Raw genomic sequence first — 13,687 nt, forward strand, 5'->3', positions numbered from 1 at the left:
CTTACTATGTGAAATTAATGGTTCCCTAAATAAAACAACTTATAACAGGAACTTATACAAGATAGTTTTCAAATTACGATTTCTATCAACATTTTCTGATTTAATAACAAAATATCTGTGATGTCATAGAAGCTTTGATTGGCCTATAAATTCTAATAAGACTTGGCAAAATTTGGATTAAAGCAGCTGCGCTGGATACATTACTTAACGAAACGTGGATAAAGCATGATTGTATTGCCAAAAATGTATTTGTAAATTTATTTGACGATACCGATACTTATTATATTTCAGGGAATCATTCACAATAGGCAGTTAGCCAAACTGTAGTTCTTTGTGTAGGATCCAGCATGGTGAACATGATATATATATATATATATATATATATACACATATATATATATATATATATATATATATATATATATATATATATATATATATATATATATATAAATATATACACACTCTTGTAAAATATGTTTCCCTTTAATGGGTTTCCAGTTACATGTTGTGCCAGCAAAGTAAACTATTACATTCAAGGGAAACTTCCCCATTAGGTTTATTGTTTGTATTTGAAATAGCTGATCTTGCTCACTGAAACCACAATCAATTGTTCTCAAGAGCTTGACTCTTTAAATGTGCTGAGCCTACTTGGAAAATCTGACCTGTTTTTCTAATCTCTCTCACACACAAAGGCCAATACTTAGGGGCCTATTTATAAAAGGCCTGTCGGACATGATCCGACATTGCGGATCATGTCCGACAGACTTCGCTGAATGCGGAAAGCAATACGCTCCCCGCATTCAGAATTGCAACAGCAGCTCTTGAAAATGGTCTTGTTTAAGACCGAAACGCGTAGATATATCTGGTTTAACGGCTCGGGTTCTTATCTCGGTAAGCATAATACTTATCCTTACGAATATTGTTTGCTTTATTGCACTGTTATTTATCTTTTATAGGAGATCGTCTACCATTACACACTATATCGAGGATTGACTCCTCTAGAAGAATAATTCCATAGAGATTAACATCTTTTGTAAAACGCACTATTGGATATAAATATACTTTTTCCTCTAATTTTCATGCATATATATATATATATACATATATTATATATATATATATATATATATATATATATATAAAAAGTCTTTGTTTATTTTGTTTATTAGCCTGCATTTGTGTGTGTGGCTGCAGTTGTGTGGCTGTATTAGGGACTCAGGCACTAGGAAGAGACCTTGACGTGGTGCCTGAGCGTGTCCCATTTGGTCAAATGCGGTAACTAACTCTTCCAGTTTTGCTTTTATTCTTAGCTGTGACCTTGTGAGCGAGTGCTGGACTTTTTTATGTGTGTAACAGTGTTTGTTTCTGTAATTCATCCTTTGGTTCCTGCACCCAGGCAGGCCCTGGGTTAACTGCCTGTGACCCTGCAAGTGGATGTAGCTTTATGTGAGTGCGATAGCAACCAAAGATGAGCCTGGTTATGGGTCATGGGATGTGTACCCGGTCCGGTCTGGATGTGCTGTTCCACTTCTTAACTATATATATATATATTTTTTTTTTTAATTGCATCTTTTTCCACGTATAACCTTTTTATTACTTTTTGGTGTACACCTATTTTAATTTTTTGAACATTTATTTTTTAATTTTTAACTTTTTGTTGGATAGACTGTAGGTACATTATAGTACACTTTTTGGATATATTTGGATATACTTTTGGAACACTATTTTTCGGATTTTTTTATCTTTGGTACATTTGTTCTACTGGCACATTAAAGGAACTTTGTTCATATTTTCTTGGATTCATTTGGACTATGTGGACACTTTTGTTGCTATTCTAGTCATATATTTAGTTCCAAAGCAATTTTTGTATTGGGTAGTACATGATTATTTTATACACACTTGTACAACACGCAGATTATCTGTTAGACACTGTTGTATTTTAATCAGATACCGCACTTTATTAGTTTAGTAATTTTAAGAATTACTTTTGTACACTTCTTTGGAAAGATACTATGCACATATGCTATGTTGTGTCGAATACACATTGCTAATCATTGTTAATCATTTTGTGTTGAATAAACTTTGTTAACTTTTTTAACTTTTAATGTTACGACAATTAAACTTTTTTAACCCGTATATGTCCTATCTTCAGCTTTCTTAGCTACTCTAGCTTTTTTAGTGCTCCTCTTCTTGCATATTTTTAGTTTCCCTTTGAGATCTGGTTAAGAGATCTCGCCTATAGGAGGAGCTTGTATAGTCTTACTCTGGCGCTGTGAAATACTATCTTTTGTATTTATTATATTTCCTCATGAGCGAGAAATTTGCAATACTGTATCACTCAGTATATGTTTAGAAAGTAATTGTGTTTACAGTATAATTGGAAAGTAAGAAAATACAGTAAAGTCATAGTTAGACATTCACAATTTAGAGAGAGCATACAACTTTCCAATTTACTTATATTATTTAGTTTGCTTCCTTCTCTTTTTTATCCTTTGCTGAAAGGTTTATCTAGATAAGCTTAGGAGTAGCAAATAACCTAGGTTCTAGCAGCTGATTGGTGGCTGAATATATATACTGATTGTCATTGGCTCACCATGTGTTCAGTCAGAAATCAGTAGTGCATTGCTGCTCCTTCAGCAAATGATACCAAGATAATGAAACAAATTTGATAATAGAAGTAAACTAGAAAGTTGTTTAAAATTGTATGTTCTACCTAAATAATGAAATAAAAATGTTGGGTTTCATGTCCCTTTAAGTCCATTATCTATACATTGGGGGGGCATTAGAACTATGATCAGGTTTTTATACTTTTTCCAGACATACTGGTAGCAGCAGAGATAGGTACCTATATTGATGCAGACAATCCAGATATGAGAACAGATATGGATATAAATTTTGACCCTAAAATTATGCATTTGGAACACAAAAACTTTCTATAAACATGATAGTTAATCGTTGTTTGTTCAGCCCCTTTGGACAAACGTCATGTCCCGGGGGGGGGGGGGGGGAAACGACGATTAGTGGATTGCAGATTCATCATCTGTCAGTCAATTGAGGACTATGGTGGGCGGAGGAACGGTGCTTATCATTATATTATTAAAAGGTAAAAATCTAAGAAGTTTGGGATATATTACCCATTTGATGAATTCACTTTAACTATTTTGCGGCAAAGAAAAGCATAAAGACATTCCTGTAAAGATAGAAACTTCTCTGCTGCATAAACACAACGCAGCAGAGAAGGTTTCCGGTGCCCAGAGAAACTGTCACTCTAGCTACCCGGGAAGGAGACGAGGAATGCGCAACAATGGCGCGTAACTTAGCCCCGCCCATCATGGGCGTCTCCAGACAAACTCCTGGGCGGAAAAAAGAAACCAGCAGCCACATCTTTACAAATGAAAGTACAATTCTAACAGACACTGGCTACTAACCTAAATAAGTCAACGGAACTAGCATTGCACGTACCCTACATAACCCTTAATGTGTAAGGAGAATCCTCCCAGACGGCTGAAAAATAAAATAAGCCCTTGGGAGCTGCAAACATGCTAGTTTATAACAAAAAAACCGAGCCATTTCCCCGTGTCCTCCAGTGCCTGCATGTCCTGCCAGATAAACTGTCACCCTTAGGGCCAGAGTTATCTAGTGTCCAATGTAGAGTATTTAGGGTGCTACATTTTCCAGTGTATGCTCTCCTCTGCAGCATATCCTTTACCAGAAAAAAAGAATTTAGCACTTACCTCAGAAATCTGCCCGGCAGGAGGGCAGACCACCTGACTTGCGAGGTCCTCTTCCTCACATTGGCCTGTGGAACAGAAAAAGTACTGAGTATATTGTCTTCCCTCAGACTTTTATAAGCAGGGCAGCAAACCATGTATGGGAGGCGCAGTGAGAATTATGTTCCACAAGATTCCATTGCTTTAAAGCCACCGAAAGCTCTACTGAAGAGACTGATATGGACTACAGCTACACCCCAGGACAAAGTAGCACACTCTGGCACTACTTTAAAAATAATAAACTCTTGATTTTAGAATCTAATCTAACACCTCACTTTATCTCTTCCTATCACTAATGTAGGCAAAGAGAATGACTGGAGTGGGAGGGAAGGGAGGAGCTATTTAACAGCTCTGTTAAGTCCGATTTGGGTGATAGAATCCTATCAGCCAATCAGAATTCGAGGGGTGCCATCTTGGATGACGTCATTTAAAGGACCAGCCATTCGTCGGGTAGTCGTCGGCCGAGAAGGATGTTCCGCGCCGGAGGTCTTCAAGATGGAGCCTATCCTCGTCGGATGGATGAAGATAGAAGATGCCGCTTGGATGAAGATGTCTTCCGGTCCGGATGTCCTCTTCTGCCCGGATAGGATGAAGACTTCTGCCGGTCCGGATGTCCTCTTCTGCCCCATCGGATGACCAGTGGTGCCCGGCTGGGTGAAGACGGCTCAAGGTAGGTGATCTTCAATGGGGTAGTGTTAGGTTTTTTTAAGGGGGGATCGGGTGGGTTTTAGAGTAGGGGTGTGTGGGTGGTGGGTTGTAATGTTGGGGGGGGTATTGTATTTCTTTTTTTTACAGGTAAAAGAGCCGATTACTTTGGGGCAATGCCCCGCAAAAAGCCCTTTTAAGGGCTGGTAAAACAGCTGGTTACTTTGGGGCAATACTCCACAAAAGGCCCTTTTAAGGGCTATTTGTAATTTAGTGTAGGGTAGGGAATTTTATTATTTTGGCGGGCTTTTTTATTTTATTAGGGGGATTAGATTAGGTGTAATTAGTTTAAACTTCTTGTAATTTTTTTTATTTTCTGTAATTTAGTGTTTATTTTTTTTCGTAATTTAGTTTATTGTATTTAATTGTAATTAATTGTAGGTAGTTTAGGTAATTTATTTAATGATAGTGTAGTGTTAGGTGTAATTGTAACTTAGGTTAGGATTTATTTTACAGGTAATTTTGTACTTATTTTAGCTAGGTAGTTATTAAATAGTTAATAACTATTTAATAACTATTCTACCTAGCTAAAATAAATACAAAGTTGCCAGTAAAATAAAAATAAACCCTGAGATAGGTACAATGTAATTATTAGTTATATTGTAGCTATTTTATGGTTTATTTTACAGGTAAGTATTTAGTTTTAAATAGGAATAATTTATTTAATTGTAGTTATTTTATTTAGATGTATTTAAATTATATTTAAATTAGGGGGGTGTTAGGGTTAGACTTAGGTTTAGGGGTTAATAACTTTATTATAGTAGCGGCAACGTTGGGGGTTGCAGATTAGGGGTTAATAAATGTAAGTAGGTGTCGGCGATGTTAGGTCAGGCAGATTAGGGGTTAATAAAAATTAACTAGTGTTTGTGAGGCGGGTTGCGGCGGTTTAGGGGTTAATACATTTATTAAAGTAGCGACGATGTCCGGTCGGCAGATTAGGGGTTAATAAGTGTAAACAAAAGAAACACAAAAAGTGAGAGTTGCACACTAATAAGTAATTAGCTAGAGAACAGTTGCTTCCTAGAAAGATACATATGAAAACAACATAGAAAAGGAAGTGGGGATTTCACAATAAGAAATTCCCAAAAGTCTAGGTAAATCCAGCACGACTGTAAAATTAGGAGGAGCAATAGAAACACGCGTCTTTATTCACAGGTGCTGTATTCTTTTAAGACAGTAATATTCGGTGTACAGATGCGTATAACATATTCTACCTGTATTTGTTCACGCGGTCGCTCCTCCTAGCTGCCTTGTTCATGGAGTGTCCAGACATCAGGGGTAAGTCACGATGAGCAGGGGATCTGCTGTAAGGGCTGCCAAGCACGACGAGTCCAAACGCTCGTTTCGCTCCTTCAGTCAGTGCAGCATGGAGCTTCTTCCAGGTGTTTCTATTGCTCCTCCTATGCTATGCCTTTTAAGCACCAATCGACTCAGTAACTCTGGGGGTTCAAGTCTGAAGTAACTGGTCTTTATACACCGGGGACTGTATAACTGCATCCATTTCTTGCATTAACGCTGCACTTATTGGATTACAAATACCTGCAAGTTTTAAACGGACTGGTTTTGGTCTATTTCCCCTGGTGCACCAGATAATAACTTTTTGGCCAGTACTTTATAATACTGCTTTGTGTGGGATCCACTGTATGAATGTGAATGTGTGTATTGTGCATTTGGTTAATAAATATTTATATTGTTTTTGACATACAAGCTTTTTGTAGCGCTTTTATTCAATTTTACAGTCGTTAATAAGTGTAGTTAGGTTGCGGCGACGTTGGGGGCGGCAGATTAGGGGTTAATAAATATAATGTAGGGTTTGGCGATGTTGGGGGCAACAGATTAGGGGTTCATAAGCATAATGTAGGTGGCGGCGGTGTCCGGAATGGAAGATTATGGGTTAAAAATATAATGTAGGTGGCGACGATGTCGGGGGCGGCAGATTAGGGGTTAATAAGTGTAAGATTAGGGGTGTTTAGACTCGGGGTTCATGTTAGGGTGTTAGGTGTAGACATATTTTTTATTTTCCCATAGGAAACAATCGGGCTGCGTTAAAAGCTGGACCCTGCTTTTTTGCAGGTGTTAGGTTTTTACAGCCAGCTCAGCCCCATTGTTTCCTATGGGGAAATCGTGCACGAGCACGTTCAGCCAGCTCACCGCTGACTTAAGCAACGCTGGTATTACAGTGAGAAGTGGAGCTAAATTTGCTCAACGCTCACTTTTCTGAGGCTAACGCAGCCATACGACAAAACTCGTAATCTGGCAGTAAGTGTCCGCAATATGACCTATTAGTATAACATAAACAGAAGACCCCAACTGCCGGTGTCTGCTGAGCCACCAAAGTTTAAATAAAAACTCTCTCACTAGGACTAAGTCCTGCCATGTAGTGCCCTGACAGCCTGCCAAAAAAACCCTGCCTCAGGAAGAGTCTTGTCCCATTATAAGGTGCAGCAATAAGATCCTTTTAAGTGCCTGGGTAATTCCTCTATAAGAAATAAAAAAGGCTCTTACCTGCACCCTTGTCTGTCTGACAGGGAGACAGCATCAGGAATGAGAGGAAGCCGCTCCTCACAGAGTCCTGTGAAGAAAAGATCAACAGAATAAGCCTACTCTGGCATACTGTAGAAGGGCAGCAAATATTGTCAGGAAAATGCAGTGAGGACCAACCCACAAGTTCCTAACTGCTTTAAAGCCACCACAGCCCTACTGAAGAGACTAACATGGAATACAGCTAAACCCAGTTGAGAGGGAAGATCAGAGGAAGCCAGCTCAGGCTTCCAAAATAATAAAATATTGATAGAAGAATCTTTAACAGACACCTAAACATTCACCTCCTCCTTGCACATAAGGCAAAGAGAATGACTGGGGGTTGGGGGAAGGGAAGTGATACTGAACAGCTTTGCTGTAGTGCTCTTTGCCTCCTCCAGCTGGCCAGGAGTGATATTCCCAACAGTAATTGATGATACCGTGGACTCACCATGTCATAAGAAAGGAAATGGGACGATCCCTCCCATACATTCCAGATCTTGGAAATAGTGAAGAAAAGGGATTCTTGGGAACATGAGATGGAAGGAACCATCCTCAAGGTGGCTTGATGCAAAAAAAAGACATTCTGTAACCCTGTGATACTACACTGAGTACCTAGGGATCCTGAACAGATCTGCACCAGACCTGGGGAAACAGGCTCATTCTTCCCCCTACCAGAGAAATATCTGGATCAGGGGCCAGACCTTAATGCTAAATTAGAGGAAGTGGACAATTTATTTGGCTATTTAGATTTCTTCCAAGGCTTCCTACTGGCTTCGATAAGAAATTGGAAGAAACCGACATTTGAGTAGACAATGGGGAGGCTTTTTGGTTTCTGGAGTATAAAAATGAATGAAAACTTCCTTACCACCTTTAAAGGTAGAAATAATTCAGTCCAATTCTGGACCAAAGAGCATTTTCCCATAAAGGGAAGATGTAACAGTCTACTCTTTGATACAGTATCCACAGGCAAAGATTTCAACCGTAATGCTCTCCTGGTTAGTACTGCCAATGCAGCATTCTTAGCATTCAACTGAATAATGTCCATAATGTCTTTACAATAAAAGGATTTTGCTACATTGATTAGCTTTAACCAGTCCTGAATCTAATCCAAAGAGACCTCTTCGATAAAATTTTCGACAAGAAATCACACCAAAGTGAAACTGGGCCAGCCACATAGGCAACACTCCTCGCAGGCTGAAATAAAAACTATCTGCAAAAATGCCTATGATAGAAAAGCCTTTCCAATTTCCTGTCCATGGGGTCCATGGAGGATGTTCTGTCCTCCAAAGGAATGGTGGATCTCTCTGCCAGTGTAGAAATGGCACCATCTACTTTGGGAATCTATTCCAAAACTCTTATTGACTGTTATTGGGAACATCCCTTTTAAACTTTGGAGAAGGGATAAACGTAATGTAACGATTGTTCCATTCCTTGAAGACCACCTTCAAAATGGTGTCTGGCACTGGGAAAACTACAGCTGGTTTAGTAGTCAGGTTAAACAATAAATCCAATTGTTTGAGTGCTTGGGAGGAAAAAGACTTCTGGACACCCATAGTCAGAAAAACCTCTTACAAAAGGGACTGTAAATGTTACAATGTAGAGATAAAGGAGGGAGATTCTGAATCCTGTTCCAAGGATGAATCCTTTCCAACAGATGCAATTTCTCAATCTAAAAATTAAAAATCAGAAGTATCTAACACGCTAGAAATTTGAGATACTCTTGTCTTTTCAAACAGTCCAGGAGAAGTATCTGTCACTACAGACATATTACTCTCCGGCAATTGATGATTGCTGGTACATGGAGATGGCAAAGTCCTCAACACCTCTATAACAGTAGAATGCAGATAATCCTTGAAATCTGGAGAGAAACCTGTTTTACCTCCCTGAGAAGTACTCAAAGGAGATGGACACTAACCCTAAAATGGTATGAGTTGGCAATATTGTCTGCACAACCATTGCACAAGAGGATAGACAGACACAAGTGTGCAAAGCATACAATTACTCTGAGATGTTAAAAAATACACAGATCCCTTCCAAAGTGTCAGAAGGAGCACTAGGAGAGGGAAAAGTTCTAGCCTGCTAAATAATCTGCAAATAAGGTAGAACCCAGAAGCACACACAAATATGACAGGAAAAGATTTGCACAAATATTCAGGAGTATGCACAAGTAATAAGAGATTATTGGATACATGTGAATCCTATATATGCACAGTAACACACAGAATGTAAATAATGTGGGAAACGGCTAATAAGCTGATTAAAGACTAGCTATAAACCCTCCCCACAAGGTAAATTACACATAAAATGGTAAAATAACACAAAACAAGTTCAGTACTCTGAGGGGGATGACGGAATAAAAGCATTTTGAGAACCCCCTTCAACGAAGAATCTAAGCACCTCACATTTCAACTCCCCCGTGAAAGCAAAAATTAAGACTGTTGGGATTCAGGAAGTGGGGTGAATTAAAGGTCTTAGTGTTTGGTGATTTTTTTCCTGCCTTCTGGTGGAGAGGGGTTTAATCCAATATGCTATGGCTTATAGATTCTCACCACCTTATGAATGAAAAAAGAAACAATGACATAGCTTGCATGATGAAACATGTGGTTCATAGCCACTACATAAAACTTACCTTGCAAGATGCGTCATCAATAAGTGCAACATCTGCCTGTTTTTCTCTGGTAGACGGTGAATTAGACAGTGGATGTCTTTGATTCTTGACTCCTGGCTTTCCAGTTCTTTTTAAAAAAAAGTGGTCTGCATTAATCTTAAAGGACCATTAAAATCAAACTTTAAAAACACATGCAATATTTCACTACTAAAACGTATAATATTACTGCAGTATATATTATTTTTTTCTGCAAATACATCTGAAACTTCTGCTATATATATATATATATATATATATATATATATATATATATATATATATATATATATATATATATATATATATATTAGATGAAGATTAGAAATGATTAGATTGGGCATTTATGATTGTCTAAATATCTGTTTGAAATTAATATTAACTAGGCTGCACCAGTGCTAAACTTGAAGGAGGATAAGAGGTCAGGGCTATTCTTTCTTCCACTGCACATGTGCAAAAGAACAATTCATGCTGAAATCATATAACTTTGTTTCAGTCTGTGATTGGCTAGCAGGATTCCTTTTGTTCTGGGTGACTGGGAAAGTGGTGAAAAGAAAACACATAAAATAATATACTTATTTATCAAAATAAAGCTCAATTATTCATCGCAAAATCATTTTCTTACATGAAGCTACATTACAATGCAGCTTGCAATTTGTGTTTATTGTCTATTAAAAGCAGGGATGGGGAACTGTGGGACTCCTGATGTTTCAGAACTACATTACCCATGATGCTTAGGGCCCTCTGCAGTCCAGTTGAGCATCATGGGAAATGTAGTTCTGCAACATTTGGAGGGCCAAGGTTCCCCATCCCTGCTTTAAAGTGACAATGTACTATAAAATGTGTGTTCCAAATCACTTGTTATACCTACTGCAGATTATTAAATGTATGGGATATTGTTCCTTCATGTTCATTTTTGTATTGAAGATAGATGGGTTTTGCCCTTTAAAACCATTACCTGTTGTTCTCCAGGAAATGCACATAACAATGGTTTGAACCCACAAGTAAGGCAGCCTTGCTAATGTTAACTAATTAATGACTACTTCAGATACAAAATCTCTCTCTCCATCATACCCAATACTGGAAGATTAATTAGCGAGGGAAAACTTAGTTATTCATCAAGATTGCAGGAGAACCTGTCAACCTGGGATGCAGCAACTTATGTCAAAATGTAACATTACACACTGCTCTCACAAAACTTACTGTATGAGAACAGGGTATAACAATCACCACGAAGAAGCAGTTCTGTGTATTTAAAGGGACAGGAAACCACCAAATTTTCTTTCATGATTTGGATAGAACAAACAATTTTAAACAACTTTCCAAGTTACTTCCATTATCAAATTTGCTTCATTATTTTGTTATCCTTTGCTGAAGAAGCAGCATTGCACTACTGGCAGCAAGATGAACAATTCTAGTCAGCCAAAAGACGACACACAATTTATAAAAGGAAAACAGATTTGTTTATAGTACAGATTTGTGTAAAAGGTAATTTGTGACAGTGCTATTCACATCACCAGATACAACGACTAAGTGGTGGCAAAATGTGGAGCTCTAATATGAAATTATATGAATTTTAGCCAGCAGTTAGGACTTGTGTGGGTTATTTTACCAAGATATTTTATTAAGACACGCATATGTTTCCATTTATGTAGATCTGCTTGCTCTAAAATTGACAATGCAAAGTTTTTTTAAACCTGAATTTGTGTGTTCAAGCCTAAACTGAAGTTCATTTATATCTCAATGTAATTACAAAAAATAGAACAATGCTATTTTTGAATCATATTACTTCAAATTCCTTAATACCTGTGCATCTCCTATGTAGAAAAAGGCAAGGTTACAAAATATAACTTATTAGGGATATGCTTTCATTTGAAAAGCAAAATTGTTTTGGCCCAGCGAGCAATTCAGCCACCTAATGAAGTATCAATCTCACACTTCATCTAAAAAAAAAAAATCAATAATGTCACCAATTCTAGTTTAAATTAAAAATATTACCACCATTTTTTTTTTTTACAATGTACGTTGGCAACAAAGGCCTACGCTTACTATGTACACTCGCTTAATGTGATATGGGGGTCAAAAATAAACTTTCCAATTCACTTCTGTGATCAAATGTTTCTTCCGGCATCCTTTGTTGAAACTAGGCTCTAGGAACTTGCTCGTGTCTTCAGCACTCGAATAACATTGTTACAAACACTGCTGCCATATAAATGAGCCTAGGTATGTTCTTATGGGAGAACAAGTGTATTTTTTTTTTTTTAATGGTACCCTCTAACTTAATTTTAACTTCTGAGTTCTCAGAAGCTATCTATAGAGGAATGTTTTACATAGCTGTAAATAAGGTAAAGACACTATAAGACATATCCCACAGCAATATTACGCACTAATCCCGTTAAATAAAGGTATTAAAGGAACACTAAATTCAAAATTCATGACTCAAATAGAGCATACAATTTTAAACAACTTTCCAATTTACTTCTATTATCTAATTTACTTCGTTATCTTGGTACCCTTTGTCAAAAAGCATACCTAGGTAGGCCCAGGAGCAGCAATGTACTACTGGGAGCTAGTGGTTTGTGGCTGTACATATATGTCTTGTCATTGGCTCACCAGATGTGCTGAGCAAGCTCAAAGCAGTGCATTGCTCCTCCTTCATCAAAGGATGCCAAAAGAATGAAGCACATTTGATAATAGAAGTAAATTAGAAAGTTGTTTAAAACTGTATGATCTATTTGAATCACATAAGAAAAATAGTGCATTCCCTGTCCCTTTAAATTATGCACAAAAGTCAAAAGCAATTGATCTTAAGTCTATTGATCTAAGATTTCACCATAATGTATTCACAATTCCCCACCCCTTAACATGACAAACTGTGTGCAACATATTGACATTTGTTCCATATAAAATAAGAGCTTTTACATTGGCGTTAAGTGCAGGGTTAATTATTTGATCACTAGTGTGACCTTTACTTAATTTTCACAGTAAGGTAAAGTTAGGTTAACCCTCTGTATAGCAGTATTACCGGTTATCATCATATGTGTAATGTACAGAACTACAATGCTACGCAGTATTACCGGTTATGATCATATGTGTAATGTACAGAACTACAATGCTACGCAGTATTACTGGTTATGATCATATGTGTAATGTACAGAACTACAATGCTACGCAGCATTACTGGTTATGATCATATGTGTAATGTACAGAACTACAATGCTACGCAGTATTACTGGTTATGATCATATGTGTAATGTACAGAACTACAATGCTACGCAGCATTACTGGTTATGATCATATGTGTAATGTACAGAACTACAATGTTACGCAGTATTACTGGTTATGATCATATGTGTAATGTACAGAACTACAATGCTATGCAATATAACTGGTTATGATCATATGTGTAATGTACAGAACTACAATGCTACGCAGTATTACTGGTTATGATCATATGTGTAATGTACATAACTACAATGCTACGCAGCATTACTGGTTATGATCATATGTGTAATGTACAGAACTACAATGATACACAGTATTACTGGTTATGATCATATGTGTAATGTACAGAACTACAATGCTACGCAGTATTACTGGTTATGATCATATGTGTAATGTACAGAACTACAATGCTACGCAGTATTACTGGTTATGATCATATGTGTAATGTACAGAACTACAATGCTACGCAGTATTACTGGTTATCATCATATGTGTAATGTACAGAACTACAATGCTACGCAGTATTACTGGTTATGATCATATGTGTAATGTACAGAACTACAATGCTACGCAGTATTACTGGTTATCATCATATGTGTAATGTACAGAACTACAATGCTACGCAGTATTACTGGTTATCATCATATGTGTAATGTACAGAACTACAATGCTTACGCATCATTACTGGTTATGATCATATGTGTAATGTACAGAACTACAATGATACACAGTATTACTGGTTATGATCATATGTGTAATGTACAGAACTACAATGCTACGCAGTATTACTGGTTATCATCATATGTGTAATGTACAG

At 37.3% G+C, this 13,687-nt stretch overlaps 1 protein-coding gene across 2 annotated transcripts in view; it reads right to left on the bottom strand.

Moving 5' to 3' along the window:
• Positions 1–13,687, bottom strand: part of ARHGAP26 (Rho GTPase activating protein 26) — a 1,495,203-nt gene that overhangs the window by 550,046 nt on the left and 931,470 nt on the right. For both annotated transcript variants that reach the window (XM_053717161.1, XM_053717160.1), the window contains exon 17: positions 9,631–9,736. In XM_053717161.1, coding sequence (XP_053573136.1) covers positions 9,631–9,736 — 106 coding nt within the window. The remainder of the gene's footprint in view (positions 1–9,630; positions 9,737–13,687) is intronic.

The sequence above is a fragment of the Bombina bombina genome, chromosome 6, assembly GCF_027579735.1.
Source record: "Bombina bombina isolate aBomBom1 chromosome 6, aBomBom1.pri, whole genome shotgun sequence".
Classification (NCBI taxonomy): Eukaryota; Metazoa; Chordata; class Amphibia; order Anura; family Bombinatoridae; genus Bombina; species Bombina bombina.